General features: G+C 30.6%; 2 protein-coding genes across 5 annotated transcripts; both read left to right on the forward strand.

The window, feature by feature from the left end:
* LOC123903064 (type IV inositol polyphosphate 5-phosphatase 9-like) lies at window positions 1-4,430 on the forward strand. The gene is made up of 8 exons (XM_045952933.1): window positions 1-261; window positions 364-539; window positions 694-801; window positions 1,059-1,416; window positions 2,016-2,200; window positions 2,855-2,963; window positions 3,526-3,683; window positions 4,148-4,430. The coding sequence occupies exons 1-8, from the start codon at window positions 241-243 to the stop codon at window positions 4,389-4,391; spliced, it is 1,359 nt and encodes a 452-aa protein (XP_045808889.1). The 5' UTR covers window positions 1-240; the 3' UTR covers window positions 4,392-4,430.
* A 3,087-nt stretch (window positions 4,431-7,517) lies between these two features.
* Window positions 7,518-11,094, forward strand: LOC123881437 (cyclin-J18). Of its 4 annotated transcripts, none has more exons than XM_045930158.1 (10): window positions 7,518-7,640; window positions 7,724-7,800; window positions 8,146-8,245; window positions 8,355-8,453; window positions 9,021-9,038; window positions 9,107-9,177; window positions 9,295-9,421; window positions 9,510-9,570; window positions 9,649-9,739; window positions 10,911-11,094. In XM_045930158.1, the coding sequence occupies exons 1-9, from the start codon at window positions 7,575-7,577 to the stop codon at window positions 9,729-9,731; spliced, it is 702 nt and encodes a 233-aa protein (XP_045786114.1). In that variant the 5' UTR covers window positions 7,518-7,574; the 3' UTR covers window positions 9,732-9,739; window positions 10,911-11,094. The 4 variants fall into 4 exon arrangements, with proteins under 4 accessions (XP_045786114.1, XP_045786089.1, XP_045786097.1 ...); XM_045930133.1 differs by having other exon boundaries at window positions 10,799-10,938; XM_045930141.1 differs by lacking the exon at window positions 10,911-11,094 and adding an exon at window positions 9,849-10,739.
* The last annotated feature ends 5,752 nt before the right edge of the window (window positions 11,095-16,846 follow it).

A 16,846-nucleotide genomic window follows, 5' to 3' on the forward strand; every position in this document is an offset into this window, starting at 1 on the left:
AATTCCACTCTTCAAACAAACACAAAATTTCAAATTTTCTAACAAGACTCATGTTTTCTTCCCTCACAATGTCAAATATCTTCCTTATATATTGAACCATTCAACCATCAATGTAGAAAATGTACACCATTCTTATATGTCACATTCAAAGTCTTCTTCCTTCTCAACTTCCTCTTCCTTCAACATGATATCTTCATTTCATTCCTCTATTAATCATTAAAAACCATTTTATCTTATACCATGACTAGAAAATTAGTAGAAGTAAGTATCACTTTCCTTTTCATTAATTCTTTTCTTTCATTTTTATTTAAATTTCTTACCAATTGATAAAAAAATTAATTTGTATATTTATCATTTGTTTAGGTTATGTGGCCAGCATTAGTTGCTAATAAGATACTTAACAAGAGACTTGGAAGTAGAAACTTTGTAGCTGATTATCCAAGTTCTACAGATCCTTTATTAGGTATCACAAATGATGATCAATTATCTCTAAGCCCCAAATCAATTCTTAATGATCATAGTGATACACAAAAGTACAAGTAAGAACAAAAACATTATCATCATGATATTATTTTATATTTTTATATATTTGATATCATGTGCAGCATATGAAGAAAAGTTGCATATATGTTTGATTAAATTTTTATTAATATTCTTTATATTTCTGATAATTTTTTATTTTTTTATTTTAAGGGTTTTTGTTAGTACATGGAACATAGGTGGAATTGCACCAGATGAAGGGTTGAATATTGAGGATTTGTTAGAGACATGTAGCAAGTCCTTTGATATCTTTGTATTTGGGTATGTTCTTTGATCATATACTATAAAAAATTGAAATAACGACAGAAATTAGAGACCGGAAAAAATAAAAAGTTGCATATGATCGATTTGAATAAATTATAGTCAAATCTTAAGCTTTTCTGTCTCTATAAATTTTCATCGTTATTTCAACTTTTTCTGATGGGTGAAATGTTGATTATTAATATTTTGCATGTATAACATATTTTTTATTTCTTTTGCTTAATTAATTATTTTTAACTTGTTTCATTTGAATTAAGGTTTCAAGAAATTGTGCCACTAAAAGCATCAAATGTATTGGGATCAGAAGATAGCAAGATTTCAACAAAATGGAATTCTATAATTAGAGAAGCTTTGAACAAGAGAACACATCAAAATTGTTGCAAAGATATTGAAAATGATGATGATGATAATATAAAGCAAGATTTAAAGAAAAATATTTGTCATGGAAATCCAACTCAGCAATGTAAAGCCCCACAAGATTTTCATTGTATCATTAGCAAGCAAATGGTTGGTATATTGATATCTGTATGGGTTAAAAGTGACCTTAGTCCATTCATTAGACATTCAAGTGTCTCATGTGTTGGATGTGGCATCATGGGCTGCTTAGGCAATAAGGTGACCTAACCAAACCCCACTTTTAATTCATCTTACTTTAATTATCCCTTGATTAAATATTTGTTGGTATTTGTTAACCACTAATTTCATCAATGTCAATATCAATTTCCTCAATTAGTGTTCAATTAATTAAATTATAATTCAATTAATTTACGTATATCGAGATTATATATCTTGGCGACTGATGTGTAACAAGAGAGACAACTTGGAAAAATTGTCTGAATTGTTATACTGATGTGTAATAAGAGAAATATTTTATTGTGCGGTTAGTCCAACCAAATCTCAGTTGTTGGATTGAGTTGTAATCTCAAATCCGACAAAACGATATTTGATTGAACTCACTGCGCATTTGACCATAGAAGATATAAGTTGATGCTTTTTGTATGTCTGGATTGTTATATTTAGTCTAGGAATATAATTTTAACCTAGATCATTGGTAGCCGGTCCAACCAAATTTAAATTGTCTATTCGAGCTGCAACCTGACTAGAACCAAACAAATTGAAATTTGGTTGGATTGATTGCGCAGATGATCTTGACTAATACTTTTTGCATTTGATTTTTTTTTTTCATGTTTAACTTTTTTTTACAAAACTTGTAGGGTTCTGTATCTGTGAGATTTCTAGTACATGAAACAAGCTTCTGCTTTGTGTGCACTCATCTAGCTTCTGGTGGAAAAGAAGGTGATGAGAAGCATAGGAATTCTAATGTTGCTGAAATATTTTCTAGGACAAGTTTTCCTAGAGGATCCCTTATGGAATTACCAAGAAAGATTCTTGATCATGAGTAAGTAATTAATAATTAATCACAATTCATTTGTTAATTTGAAACCGTCCAACCAATCAACCTCAATAATTTTTTCTTTAATAATTGGTTGCTTTCCCAACAAGTCATGAAAACAAGGTTCTAATTAATTGAATTTTTTTTTTGTTTTTTTCTTGTATTTTTATTGCTGTACGTTAACATTCTCCTAAAATAAATAATTTGTTCAATTGAAGCATTATTATTGGTAGTTTCCAACTTTTAATTTGTCTTGCTAGATTGAAGGCCGCCAAAACAATTAAATAATTGATTAAACTAAAATTATACCATTAGTTAATTAATCAACTTTTTTGTAATGAAATTGTTATGCTATAGTGGAACAGCTATAATTAATTACTAAACAACAAAAAGTTGCATAAACTACCAAATGGAATAAAACAAGCTAAAGTATAAAAACACCTAAAAGATATATAATTCAACTAGTAACAAAGATATGATTAAAAAGTTAAAACCATTTGACCTCTTTTAATTACTGAATAATAAAAGTGAACTAACTTTCTGCCGACATAGACTTAAATAAATTAACTTTGACATGCATGTTGTATTATTATTTTTTTGTGACAAAATACATGTTGTATTATTATAAACAATTAATTAATGTTGACATGTTTTGTGCAGTCATGTAATATTGCTTGGAGATTTAAATTATAGAATTTCTTTACCAGAAGAAACCACAAGATTACTAGTTGAAAAAAGAGACTGGGATTCCCTATTAGAAAATGATCAGGTATGTCTAATATACTATGTATCAATGTATATTTATGTATTAAGTTATGTTCACATAGAAAATAATATTAAGAGTACACTTTTATAAATACACTCTTAGATGTACTTTGTTTTGTTTTGATTTATTATTTTTTAGTAGTCACTACACTTATATAAAAGTTATTAGAATAGTCTATAAAAATTTATGAATTTATTTATAAATTGATGCATTGCGAGTATGGTCTTAAATTGTAGTCGCAGTTGCATGAATATGTTATTGAGAGTTAAATGTGACTGATGTGACTTCAATTATAGTTGTTTCACATAGACGACATCAAAACCTCTGATGTCGCAACCTAAAACATGGTTGTAGACCTCTATTAGCGAGGCAACTATAAATTCATCGTTGGTGGACAACACAATTCGAGCCGCGACAAGGACCACGACTAGTAGCACTATAGTGCCACCATACCTACCACTTTTTTCAAAACAAAAATATAGTATATAATTATAAGAGAGATTAAAGAACTTGGAATATTTTTATTTGTTTACTCTCTAACTTGGTGAAAATATTGTAATTGAAGCTAAAGATGGAGCTAGTAAGTGGACACATGTTAAGAGGTTGGAATGAAGGAACAATTAAATTTGCCCCAACTTACAAGTATTTTCTAAATTCAGATGAGTACTATGGATGTTGTTATCATGGAAAGAAAAAAGCAGCAAAGAAGAGATCACCAGCATGGTATCAGAAAATATATATCACTTTTCTCCTCTTAACTTTCACAAACTTGCAAATTTGACCCACTAATTTTATAATTGTACTTTTGACCCTTATTTTTAGCCCCTTTTGCAAAATATTGTCTCTTACCGATTGTGATCAAGTCGGGGCACATGTAGACAATGACTCACATGTCACGTCATCATGTCTTGCAGATGTGGACAATGGCAAATGTCACATATGTTAATGTGTCATGTGAGTCATTGTTCACATGTGCGTTGACTTGGTCAAAATTAGCGGGGCTAATATTTTGCACAAGGGGATAAAATTAGGGGACCAAAAATGCTATTATAAAAATTAGGGGGTTAAAATCACAAATTTGTGAAAGTTAGGGGACCAAAAATGCAATTTAGCAGAAACATTAATAACATTTTTTTTAAATGACTAAGTTTCTTATATTTTGGTTTTTTTTTTTCCCATCATTTTAGGTGTGACAGAGTTATATGGTTTGGCAATGGTTTAAAGCAAATTGAGTATGCTAGAAGTGAATCAAAATTATCAGATCATAGACCAGTGAAGGCATTGTTTATAGCAGAAGTCAAGGTTTCATCAGCATTGAAAAGCTTTCCTAGTTTGTTTCTGTCAGAGAGATTTGAACAAATTAAAAATGTGTTTGAAATTTCCCCTGCTCATGAGTTTGTATGTAAAAAACAATCAAGTTTCCGGTTGTAAATATTAATGGTTTTATATATTATAATTTTTTTTGACAAATTTTATGTTAGACTTATCATGTTTAGTTTTATATCGATCTGAAAATTATATATAGAAATAATTAAAAAAAATAAAATCAAAAGGGAATTGTGAAATTAACTTCTATCTAGTATATGGGAATCAGATTCGGTGACGCAGTTACTAATCTCAGTCATCCAATCTCATGAGATTGTGTAAATGAGTTACATCTGATGTGAAATTTAGACTATTCGATTTCAAATCAATGGATGTCATTAAATATAACGTCGAACTGCGTGATAAATTATTACAACCGATTTCAATCCTAGAATATGACATATGTTTTCAAATTTAGTAGGTTAGGTATAATTCAAGTCCACAAATACCCGTAATATGATGAAAGAGGAGTGCTAGCAACACACTCTTTAACAAACACACTCTAACACACTCTCTTCTATTGGTTAAAATTTATATGGGTCCCATAAAATTTATATGGGTCCACATTTTTTTATGGGACCTATGTGAATTTCAACCAATAAAAGAAAGTGTGTTGGAGTGTGTTTATTAAGGAGTGTGTTGCTAGCATTATTCTATGATGAAAATTCCATATTAAAAACTTATTTTTAAATCATATCGCATATATATTGGAACTCACCTGAGACCTAAAATTGTATATATAGACTATGACCCAAGTTGCCTAGATAACAATGGAACAACATATATCGGATAAACTTTCATAGTATCTTAAAATTTGAATATTGAACCTAACTCAACTCCAGATAAATAACTCGTAAGATGAGAGCTATCTTTCTCTTATCATTTCACATTCAATGTAAACCCATTTACAAGATGATTAGTTTTTTAGTTGTGAGAAGCAGTGAATTGTTGGTTGTTGATGTTGATATCTAGTTATGTGATAGATGATTGTTGATTAAAAAAAACTTTACTCTTAAATTAATTTGTTGTGTTTGAAGCAGAATCTTCAAATATCTGTTAATTAGTGAACATGAAAATCAAATATATGTATAATGCTTTCAAATATATGTTTCTGACCTGTAAATTAAATTTAAATATTAAAATATATCAAAGATTCTCCTATAGCGTGTTGCATGTTATGGATTAGAACGTTGAAAACATGTAAAGAATGAAGTTTAGAGTTCGATCTTTACTAACAAATTTCTCAATCTCTAGACAAACTAACCAATAAAATTTTCTTATAAAAATTATATATGTCGGAGATGATTCCAACTGTATGATATTAAAACATAACAAAACAAAAATGTGCATTAAAAAAATGAAAGTCCATGAATTATAAGCCAATTATTGAGCAAGTTGGTTACTATAATAATTCCAAAAAATTGTTACCCACATACATATATTGTTTTCAACAATATGAAGTTAAAAAATTTCAATAGATATGTATTTATAAATGCAAGTTGTGAGAATAATAAGTTCGTTTGTGTGTACATGCATTTGTCTTCATTTATTGATATGAAGCAACTGTTAAATTTTTGTTAGATATATAATTTTATTAATACAACTAGTGAGAATAATAAATAAGTTTATGTATGTATTTCTCACCGATACTATAGTTGAGGCGTGCAGTCTTTCTATCGAAAAACAATAAATTAAAGAAATATAAAGTTTTGTAGCAATTTTAGTCTCTAAATATGTGAGGCATTGTCATTATAGTCTTTTAAATGTATAGAAATTGTAACTATATTTTTAGTATTTTTTTGTTGTTGGTAACTTTCTTGATTAAATTAACTATCTAAACGCAAATATGTCCCGTTGAGCGTAACTCGGTTGGTATGGAACCCCAAACACTCTACTTATCCGCCTTTAAGGTGGAATTTCTAGCCGTTAGACTACTTGACCAAAAAATAAATAAAAAATAGTTAGCACAAATCTTTACTAAAGTAGATCATAACAATGTAAAATTCTAAAAATTTCATGTATATGAGATGTCATCTACTTAAGTAACGAACTCGATCAATTCTCTACTTAAGTAACAGATAGTATAAAATTCTAAAAATTTCATGTATAGAGGATGTCAGTTAATTGAGTAGCAGACTTAACTCGCAAATTAATAGAGGTATTTTGATATTTTTATTAGGGCAATAAAACCTCTCCAAAATGATTGTTTACCAAAAACAAGGCCGGTGCTCCAATCCAACCCCATATGATGCGGATCTACATTCGTATATTCAATCCCAACAATTCCCTAATATCACCACCATGGTGTCACTAGATGCAACTTGCTTATTAAATACTACAACTATGTCTTTTAAAATTGTTTTAACTTGTACAAATTTTAAAATAACTTTGATTAATATGAAAATTACAAATATATATTCATTTCTTTAACTCCATTCACTTCTTCATTCAATATAAATATAAAATAATTGATAAGGGAAATATATAATTGAAAGAAGAAAAAAAAGAGTATGTAACCTTAAAATTTGAAAACGACTAATAGGAACATAGTTTATTAAAAATATCAACAATAAAAGATGAATATGGGTGGGTACCTGATATGTTCTTGAATTGAAAAACGTGGATTTCTTTATGAATCAATGCAAATATAAGGTTAATAACTTAATTTGAATAAAATAGTTGGACTTAAGTTAGTAAATTTTAGGCAAAGGTGAACTTTTAGGAGTATTATTGGCTATGTTTTACTTAGTATCTGGTTAAACTCGAGATTGTTATAGGAGCCCTTTATCAAAAAACCAGAGTTGAGGAAAAAATTATAGTTATTTTAAAAGCATTATTTTTTTCGATCTTAAATATAAGCATTATTCTCTTAAGAAAGTAAAATGATGACCCCTAAATAGGGTGAGCCTATAGCAGAACCATCGGTGTTGGCCTTCACCCAAAATAAATGTTGGCCTTCACCCAAAATAAAAAAATTTAGGCCCTGTTTGGATTAACTTATTTTTGAGCTTATGCAAACAACTTATGCAATATAAATTAGGTTTTGTGATATTTTATAAATTCACATTAATAAAAATTATATTTTTATAAGCTATTTTTTCATAAACTATTTTAGCAAACTTATAATAATAAATAAAAATTGGATAAGCTCCTAAGAGGAACTTATTCTTATGGAACAAATTTCCACTAGAATGTTGAGAACTGGGGCAATGCTATGCTTGTGGCGAAGGAAGTGATTGTGACTTGGCAATGGTTTTAGTTTTATCTTCGTCTCAGCGCCTCAATACAGTTGAATTCCTCATCCAATCTGCTCAAGTAAGTAGCAATGGTTTTATCTTCTTCTATTAGTATCTCATTTCACTTTCTTCTCATACATTACATTACATTACATGTAGCAGCACCTCCATGTTTCCCCCATTGTTAAATACTCCGCATTCTCCTTCTTCGCCGATCGCTTCTTTTCATCGTTACCACGGTAATCTCTCACTCTCACTCACTCATTCATTCTATTCAATTCAATTATTTTACTAGTAATGTATCCGCGAGTTTGCATAACTAACTTTTCCGATCAATGTATCTGTAAAAGTTACTTTTTAGATTCATTGAATAATCGATGTATTTGGTCTGTATCTAGTCTATAGACCAGATACATCGATCATTCGCTGAATCTAAAAAGTGATTAAAAAGTAATGTAGTATAAGTTACGATTAAATTAAATTTTAACCATATATAGTAGTTGAGCAGGGGTTTATAATTTAAGTGTGGATTTGAATTGTTGAGGTTTTGTTACTGATTACTTGTTTTTGTTTCCAACAATTAGTTTCATAGAAAGTGCGAATTCGTTGAATTGGCTATTGAAACCTGTAACTGAAAGCACCTTGCAGCTGTTTGTGCTTATTTCTCTATGGATATCAAGTAAAGTGAGGGTTTCAATTTTCATTCTCTCATTTCGTGTTTGTGTTTTTTCGATATTCAATGTCATTGTTTTGTGACTTGGGATTGTGTTGTGTTGTTGGAATCGGTTTGTAGATACATGATGCTAAACCACTGTCTGTTGCAAGTTTGAAGTCTTTGGCGAATAAATCCATCAAGGAACAACACTTCACCCATCGGAATTTTCTGGAAGCAGTAAGAAAACAAGTTCATTGGGTTAACTTAACAGTGATTTTGTTTCAGCAAAGATATTGTTGTTGTTATAGTACTTTATTTAAATTTTATTCGTTTTTCATTTGAGTTTACTGAATATGCATTTTCAGCGTAAAAACATTTTACACATGCATTTGATCGTTTCTCACTATATATGTATATAATTTTGAACATGTTTTTAGTAGTACTCTCAGAAAGTAACGTGATAATGAGATATAGTTAGATTTGTGTGTTAAATTTTTCTACACTATGAGTGTATAGTTATCACATTTTTCTAATAACATTTTAAGGAAAATAATGTTTTTGGTTCTTCCCCATTCACTAGTGTATAAATAACACGCTTCATTTATAATTTTGGAACTAAAGTTAAATAAAATTTCAATGGGGATTCAATGTAAAACATGTAATATTTGCAATGAGTGGTATTTTTTAGTCAAAAACAATGTAATATTTTTGCTAGGTGTAAAACAATATTTTGTTTTTCATTTTGATATTAGCAAGAAGCTTTTTGTTTTGTATTTCTCTCAATTTGAAATTCTTGATTTGCAGGAGGTGCTCTTCATGCAGGTATAAATTGAAGTTGTGGACTTAGCTGAGATATCATCGGATGTTGACCTCGTTTAGGATTTCCTCAGGTTTTGAACTTTGAGATTGGTACAGCAAATATTGCCTTTTCGTTCCTTCAAGAGCTTTGGATTCAAATCAGGTTTGTTTGAGTCATATTCTTAAGATAGAGATGTATGAAATTTCGATATTCGACTTTGAAGTTGATTTTTGTTGTGTCTTACACCGATGATTCATGCTTTTGAATGGTTGAGCTCAGGGGAGTTGCAAAAGTTGGTGAATTGATTAACTTTGAAGCTTGCATGGAAATTATGGATCTTCTCTATGAAAAGGAGGAGACATCATTTCTTTATAGGTCTCCTCACTCCCTTGCTGCATCAATCTTGGTAATTCATATATTCCTTAGTTATTTCCATATTCATAATAATGTCATATAAGCTTTTGATTTTGGAAAGTTGTGATTTACTTTTGCAGGTTGTGTCATACTTAATGACAGTTCCTAAACAGAAATGGGAGTTTCCAGTTCTTGCATGGGGTAAGAAAGTGAATCTAGGTTCAAATATATTGTTTTTCTTTAAACTTATTCAAACTAACAAAGGGATCTTGTTGTCAGTAAATTTCATGACCTCGTGTAAGGAAGAAGAGATCATAAAAATGGTGTCGGAGATTCTCAAACATGTGCTTGAACCTTCTTGAGATATCAGGTAAGTTAACTTTGAAAAGTTGAATCACTTTTGGTATGTGGATAGTCCCGAACTTGTAATTTCTTAAACTTGCTCAATCTTTCTTTCGGTATGTCTCTTATCATTGCAGTGCACAAATATTGAGATTAGGCCTGTTCAAAATACCTGTTTTATTTTTTGTTTAAAACTGAGTTTGAACCGGATCAGAATCGGTTTTGATAAATAAAAAGTTACGTTTTAAATTTATAATACCTTAAGTCAATAGATCCATTAATTGAACCTATTGGTAGAAGAACACTGTGTAACAAGGAATTCAGAACCAAGATGTTGTCATTTTACTGCTGAAATGACCAATACAGTATTCAATCTATTACTGGCAAGATTAGATTGAAGAACAAGACTCAATTGGTTAGATTGGTTGCAAACTGAAAAATTCTTGCTTCTTGAAGGCAAGCTCATGGTGCATCAGAACATTACTGGTGATATACTTTCAATCCAATGCTTTCTTACCTAATATCAAAGAAGAAATCTGGTTTTAAATCTGGGTTGGAAACTGGTTTGACAAAACGAAACCAGTTTTGGAGGAAGACATCTGGTTCAGTTTTGAAATGAAATGTAATCCTTATTATTGGTTTCAATTTGGATATAGTTTGGTTCCGTGTATATCCAATTTATGTACACACAACACGTATACCCTTAACTGCAACTTGCTGAATTTTATTCCTGAGATTGTTTGTGAAGGGTACATATTGTTTCATGAAAAGAATTTAATGAAGTTGATTGGCTCCCCACTGCATACCCTTACTCTTCCTTTTGGATTATTTCTTTTGGCATACATTACAACATATCTTTTTTTTTTAAGTAAGCTTGGTCGACGAGCGACCAAGCCGTCGTCCAACGACTAAATGTTTTTTAGAACTACGTATAAATAGCTTTCCATTTCATTTGTAACTGAGATATTTGTGCGCCCTAAAGTATAATGCCAAAAGATGCAGCAAGTATAATGAATATACTGAAAATATGGTTTATTTACCCGATTTCCTTTCATTTATTTGTTTTATCCTTATTGTATGGTTGTAGGATTATGGTGATGGTGATACCTTGAACGAGCTGAAACATCAAATTCTTGATTTAGATTATATTTTTTGGTAGCCTTGTACATATTATTTCTCTTTGAATGGTGTTTTAGCAGGTGTATGCATGGTTGTACGAGCACTTATTTGTGATTGGATCCTCTCCTTCACCCTCCTCTTATTTAGTTCTGCATCCAAATTGTAAATCGTGTGCTCCAATGTCACTTACATTGGGATTACACAAGCTACATATTGAAACTTGTAAGTAAGTACCAAGTAAGAAAAAGTGCAGTTGCATATCAACTAGGGAGTCTGCAAACATAAACTGCATAGAAAATTTAACTTTTGACCCCTCATATTTTTCTCAATCCCCCCAAATTTCCATTTTTGTCTTGGAAGCTAAGTTCGAATTCTACATTTGAAATCAATATTTAATTTGAAAAACATTTTCTGCTCGCTATAATTTGGAAAATAGATTCCAAACCAGTGGTATATAGATTGGAATCAGAACATTTGCGTTTTTTGAAGTCAAAATCTATACTTTTAAATCTCAAACCCTACTTAAAGTTCATCTAACTCATTTCATCAAGTCAACTCCAAAGATATTATATTTCAAACCTACAAGTGTTAATCCCTATTTTGTTGATTGTAATTGTTTTAAACACTCGACAAGAATATGACCTAACTTTTTCTCCATCTTATGGTTGTGTAAGTCAAACACGGCAGAAAGATTTCATTCTTGGGATACCAAAAAATAACCACAAAGCCACATCCACATTTCCTTGTTCAAGTGTCTTCAAATTTCAACTTCTTGTTGGTTGGTTGGTTGGTTTGTACACACCACCTCTTTCAAAACACAACACAAAAAATGTTTTCTTCTATATGAACCATGATCAAATTTCTCTGTTACAACAGTAAATCCCAACTTTGCAGCTTCACAACAGACATAATTAATCAATACATCTCGATCCATATATTTTTTATTAGTGGCAAAGTGACTATGCAACGCATACGACTAACGAGGGAGGGAAAAGATCGTCGATGCACAAGGCATGTATAGACAATCAGCGGCTCCTAGCAATTTCTAGTCAAAAGAGGGCACATGAATGAACTAGATTCACATCGAGTGAGAGGGATCATGAGACTGTGCAAGTATGGAACTGCATGGTTAAAAGAATCCTTATAAAAATTAATTTGGACTACCTATATCAACAAGATGCATCTTCTTTCTGATAACACATGTCAAAAGAACTCCTCAGTTAAGGTTGTTTGACTTGAAATACTCTTTGGGTGGATCACCTTCTGGGAAGTTCTAATAAAGTGTGTGAGTGGGGAGAAAACACACTGAAAAACTCGTATTGGTTTGTGGGGACATTCGGCAATTCTTAAAAGTAGTCCAAGGTTTATCAATTTCGGATTTAACAACATCTGATAGTGGAGAGTGATTCCAATGTGTTGGTTGACATAGTAATATGTACCTACAACATCAACAGAAACACACCCCCAAACCGGCTTTGATTAAGTGCATTCCTGACTTCATGAATTTGAATTGGCATATTCAAAGAAATTATTCATGGGCGTAAAGGAAACATATGTGCTTATTGATTTAGTACTAATTTTAGTTTAACCATGAATTCTTTTGATGTTCATGTTAAAGAGACTTCTCCTTTCGAGTTTCAAAATCTCCTCTTTGATGCATCTCTGGGGCTTGCATCCCTAGAAAAATTAGTTTAGGGAGAACAATGTTAACTAAAGGGAAATGATCTCTTGACATTCTTCTGTTAATTAGGGAGAAGAGGATTAACTACGATGGTGATAAGATTAATCAATTGTGTTAGGGCTGTAATTTGTTTCATAAATCAGACACAAAAAGCATCCATACCTACCCCTTCTCCATAAGTCATACACAAAGCAAACCCATCCTCGCAAAATATGAACATGAACACAACTCATGAACAGTATAAATTAATGTTTTATTGCATCAACCTATGACATAAGAACTCTATAAGAACAAACCTATGACATGTAGTTTTATGACATCAACGTTTTCAACTTATTTCTTTAAATTCTTCCTTATAATTTATGAAAACAATTTATAGTATTTTTTTTAACTAATTTAACTTTATTTTTAGTTAACTTTATTTTTATAAATAATCATATGTATATGATAATCATGTATAAACGAATAATTGTTATGTTTATATCGAAACATGTGGATTTTTTTTTTGGTACATTCGAAACATGTGGATCAAACAAACCAAACATGGGTATAATTTTTTATACTTAAAAGTTGACTCATGACTCTATTTTCTTCTTTTACTTCAACACCCGAGTGTGGACCATGATTTGGAGTGTTCATAGTTTACTAATGTTAGAATTTTCATCAAATAAATGTCATTAATTACATTTTTTTTTGCCAAGTAGTCCACTGACTAGAAAATTCACCTTAAAAATAAATAAGTTGAGTGTCCCGAATTCGAACACGAACTCCTACAGATATAGTACAATGTCCCAACAAACTGAGCTAAGCTCACGGGGACTCTTTAATTACTCCCTCCGGTCCTTATTATAAGAAACACTTTGACAAAATCACACAGACCAAGGAAGGTAAATTTTCTCATTAATGATTCTAACATTTTATGTTATATTCCAAAACTAACATTTGACTAGCATGGGAAATAGACTTCTCTAATTAATGCACTAGCATTATAATGAATTATTTGATTGTATTTAATAAGGGTACAAATGGAATTGTGTCAAAGTGTTTCTTATAAAAAGGACCAAATAAAAATTCCAAAGTGTTTCTTATAAAAAGGACCGGAGGGAGTACATTTTTTTTGTTTACTAAAAATCATGTAATCCCCAAAAAAATCATGTATAATTTGAGCAAAACAACCTATCAACCTCCCTACATACATGATCAATTAAAAATGCCAATTTTTTTTGAAGAAGCTAAATCAGTTCATCCAAATTGACACCAGAGAGAATCGAATCTGAAACCTTAAAAAATATTACACTCTCAAGTTAATACCACCATACCAACCCAAGTGGGTTTAAAAATGCCAATTGTGAACAAGTCCAATTCTACATCCAATTTATTGCTCCAATACCACCTCCATCGGCCTATAAGATCAATCTTGCACAACCTCACAATGTATGTCTCAATTTAACCCCAACCTCTATTGATTTGAACGTCGGAGCATTTTCTGCAAGTACCTGTCTTTCATCATGGTCGGTCATCTCTAACGCTCGAATTCTAACCTCCAGCTTGGAGCATCCTTCCACTTATCACCATTCAGATAAACTTGAGTTCCGTTACTAACACTAATTAATCTAATAATTCTACATTTTTATATTTTTTGTAATCTTAATAATTCTACATATTGATTAATCCACCACCTAAACTATGCTGACTATTTTGACCACCGTCCCCAACCAAAAGAGCCAATAGCATTATCTGTTAGTACGTCACAGTATCTTAAATGTAGACGAAAATTGCATAGAATCACACTGGTGACACCAACACAATACCATCCCTTTGAATTTGAGTATGAACTTTCTGTTAATAGTCCCTTTTGGTTACTACTTGCTAGCTGTTTTCGATTCTACTGTCGGTGGTGGAGTGTGTGCACTTTGACCATAATAATCTATTTCTACAAGGACCACCATGTTTTTTTTGTGGTTAGGAAATTTTGCTTTTAATGTTGCTCTACTGGGCATTGTTCTGGAAAACATTAAAAAAATTAGATGTCTATAGTCCGGAAATGGAATTTATGTTTCTTTTTTTTTAAGGACGGAAATGGAATTTATGTTGCAACTATGTGAAGCGGTTACAACTTTCGCATGTTTCGTCTAATTAATATATAATCTGGATCAATGAGCAAGATAACCATGTCATCCTGCATCCATGATTTTAAATTTCGGTTTCGGATGTTGTTATTGGGATTGCGGTCATTGTGTTTGCTATACGCGTAATGTGACTTTTGCGGTGTGAAATTATTTTGAAATTTCACAAACTATTTAAATGACATCATTATATCACTATACTATTTACCCACTATTACAAAGTTTTAGTTTATTCCATAAAACACGAATGTGCTTAAAATACAGGGTTGAGAGATTGCTAAAAGTAAATTTTTTGATTAAATTTTTTTTTTAGAGAAAATTTGAACAAACATGACCAAAATCGTCTAATGCGGCTTGCAGTTACAATACGGTCGTACATGTGAATTAAAATAACACTCATACAGCAATTGCGGAAGCTACCGCATCAGCAATATACATCTGCAATTGTGAATACGGACTGTAATTTAAAACGTTGTATGCATCTGTGTGGAATCCACTTTCCTATGGTCCGTAGCACTAGTACTTACTTCCTAACCGCATCAGCAATACTACAACCGCAATTACGGATACAAACCGCAATTTTAAACTTTATATGCATATGTATGGAATCCACTTTTCTATGGTCCGTAATACTAGTACTTGCTTCATTTAGTCCCTAATATTAGATAAGTTCATTTTTTAAAATATATTAAAAGATTAATGTATCTAAATTATATCATAAATTAAATAGATCAATATATATAAAAAAATAAAATTTATTACATGTTAAAGGCTAAAGAGTACTTCCAAATTTTCAATCTCTCTGTATCTCCAACACACATGCGGGGACAGTGTACGTTTTCACCCACCTACAAACAAAATCCTAGGTAATTTGATATTGTTGAAATTTACCCCTGTACATATAGATTGTCTGGTTCCATTAGATCATTAGACTATTCTCACAAGCCACACAATTAATAAGAAACTACAAATGTATTTTGTCTGCTTTAAGTAACTCTGAGTCACAGAACAAAAGAGCTTTAGAAACACACTTTTTCTTAATTTTCACTCTTTAATTTGGTCAAATACATATAGGTTGATGACCATTTTATATACATTTATTTTTAAAGTGAATGATGCCCTTACATACTTTAAGGAGTATAGTAAACGGATACGAATTTTTTACGAGATATTTTTAAATGGTCACGTGACTAAATAAATTATATTTGATCACATTCACAAAAACTATTATATCATTTAATAATTTAAAAAGTAAATATTATTTAATTATTTTTTAAATACTTATTTTACTTTTTGTGAATATGATCAAGAATATCTCCTTTAAAAAGTAAATATTTGTTAAATATTTTCTTTTTTTTTTTGTGAAGAAAGAGGGCAAAGCCCAAGAATATCTCCTTCGCTACTGCACTATTAATTGAAGATAGTCCCAATAGGCATCCTGATCACTCAACTTTATTTAATTATCCTTATATTTTGAATGAATATTATAGGCAAAATTAAATTAAAATCATTTATCCTTAAATTTACTATATATAGTTCTTTTACAACAAGTCAAACTTGATTTAAAAAATAATTAACAGACCACACATATCAAACTTAAACTTTGAATTTTTTGACAAAAATGTCTAGATCGGTCCAATTTATTCTGACTTTTAGACATGGGTTTGGTTTATAAGGGATTGCATGTTTTCTCATTTTTCTTGTAGACTAATGCATTAATCAGTTAATGTACTTAAGATTAAATTTTGTCTAATATACACGAATAAGATAAGTCTTTTACTTTGTATAGAGTACAAATTTATTTTTATCATTGAATTAATATGTCACATTACATTTCGTTTAATCCAATGATGAGACTTTTTTTTTTTTTACGAACAATGATGAGGCTTATTGTCAAATGGTAAAAACAAGTTTGTCCATGATAAAAAACTTGTCTCACTTGTATACGATAAACTTATTAATTGAATTTGTTTTATTATTTTTTAAATATCTCTTATATTTCCTTTATTTTAATTTCAATTATACATATAACAAAAAATGATGGAACCAGTCAACTTAGGTTGAGTAGTATGGCACACCGGCAAACATGTAGCTAGAATTTAGGAGTGTGGATCCTTCACTAAATTCTTTCTGCTGTAATCCAAACATCATCTTTTGACATCATTAAATTCTAAAGTGTTAAAGGATGTTGAGAGACATTTGTTCTGAT

The sequence above is a fragment of the Trifolium pratense genome, linkage group LG1 (assembly GCF_020283565.1).
Source record: "Trifolium pratense cultivar HEN17-A07 linkage group LG1, ARS_RC_1.1, whole genome shotgun sequence".
Classification (NCBI taxonomy): Eukaryota; Viridiplantae; Streptophyta; class Magnoliopsida; order Fabales; family Fabaceae; genus Trifolium; species Trifolium pratense.

Coding starts and splice junctions, on each gene's coding strand:
- LOC123903064 (XM_045952933.1), top strand. CDS start 241: ATGACTAGAAAATTAGTAGAA. Junction 540..693: donor AGTGATACACAAAAGTACAA/GTAAGAACAAAA, acceptor TTTTATTTTAAG/GGTTTTTGTTAGTACATGGA. Junction 2,201..2,854: donor AGAAAGATTCTTGATCATGA/GTAAGTAATTAA, acceptor TGTTTTGTGCAG/TCATGTAATATTGCTTGGAG.
- LOC123881437 (XM_045930158.1), top strand. CDS start 7,575: ATGGTTTTAGTTTTATCTTCGTCTCAGCGCCTCAATACAGTTGAATTC. Junction 7,801..8,145: donor TTCTTTTCATCGTTACCACG/GTAATCTCTCAC, acceptor TCCAACAATTAG/TTTCATAGAAAGTGCGAATT. Junction 8,246..8,354: donor CTCTATGGATATCAAGTAAA/GTGAGGGTTTCA, acceptor ATCGGTTTGTAG/ATACATGATGCTAAACCACT.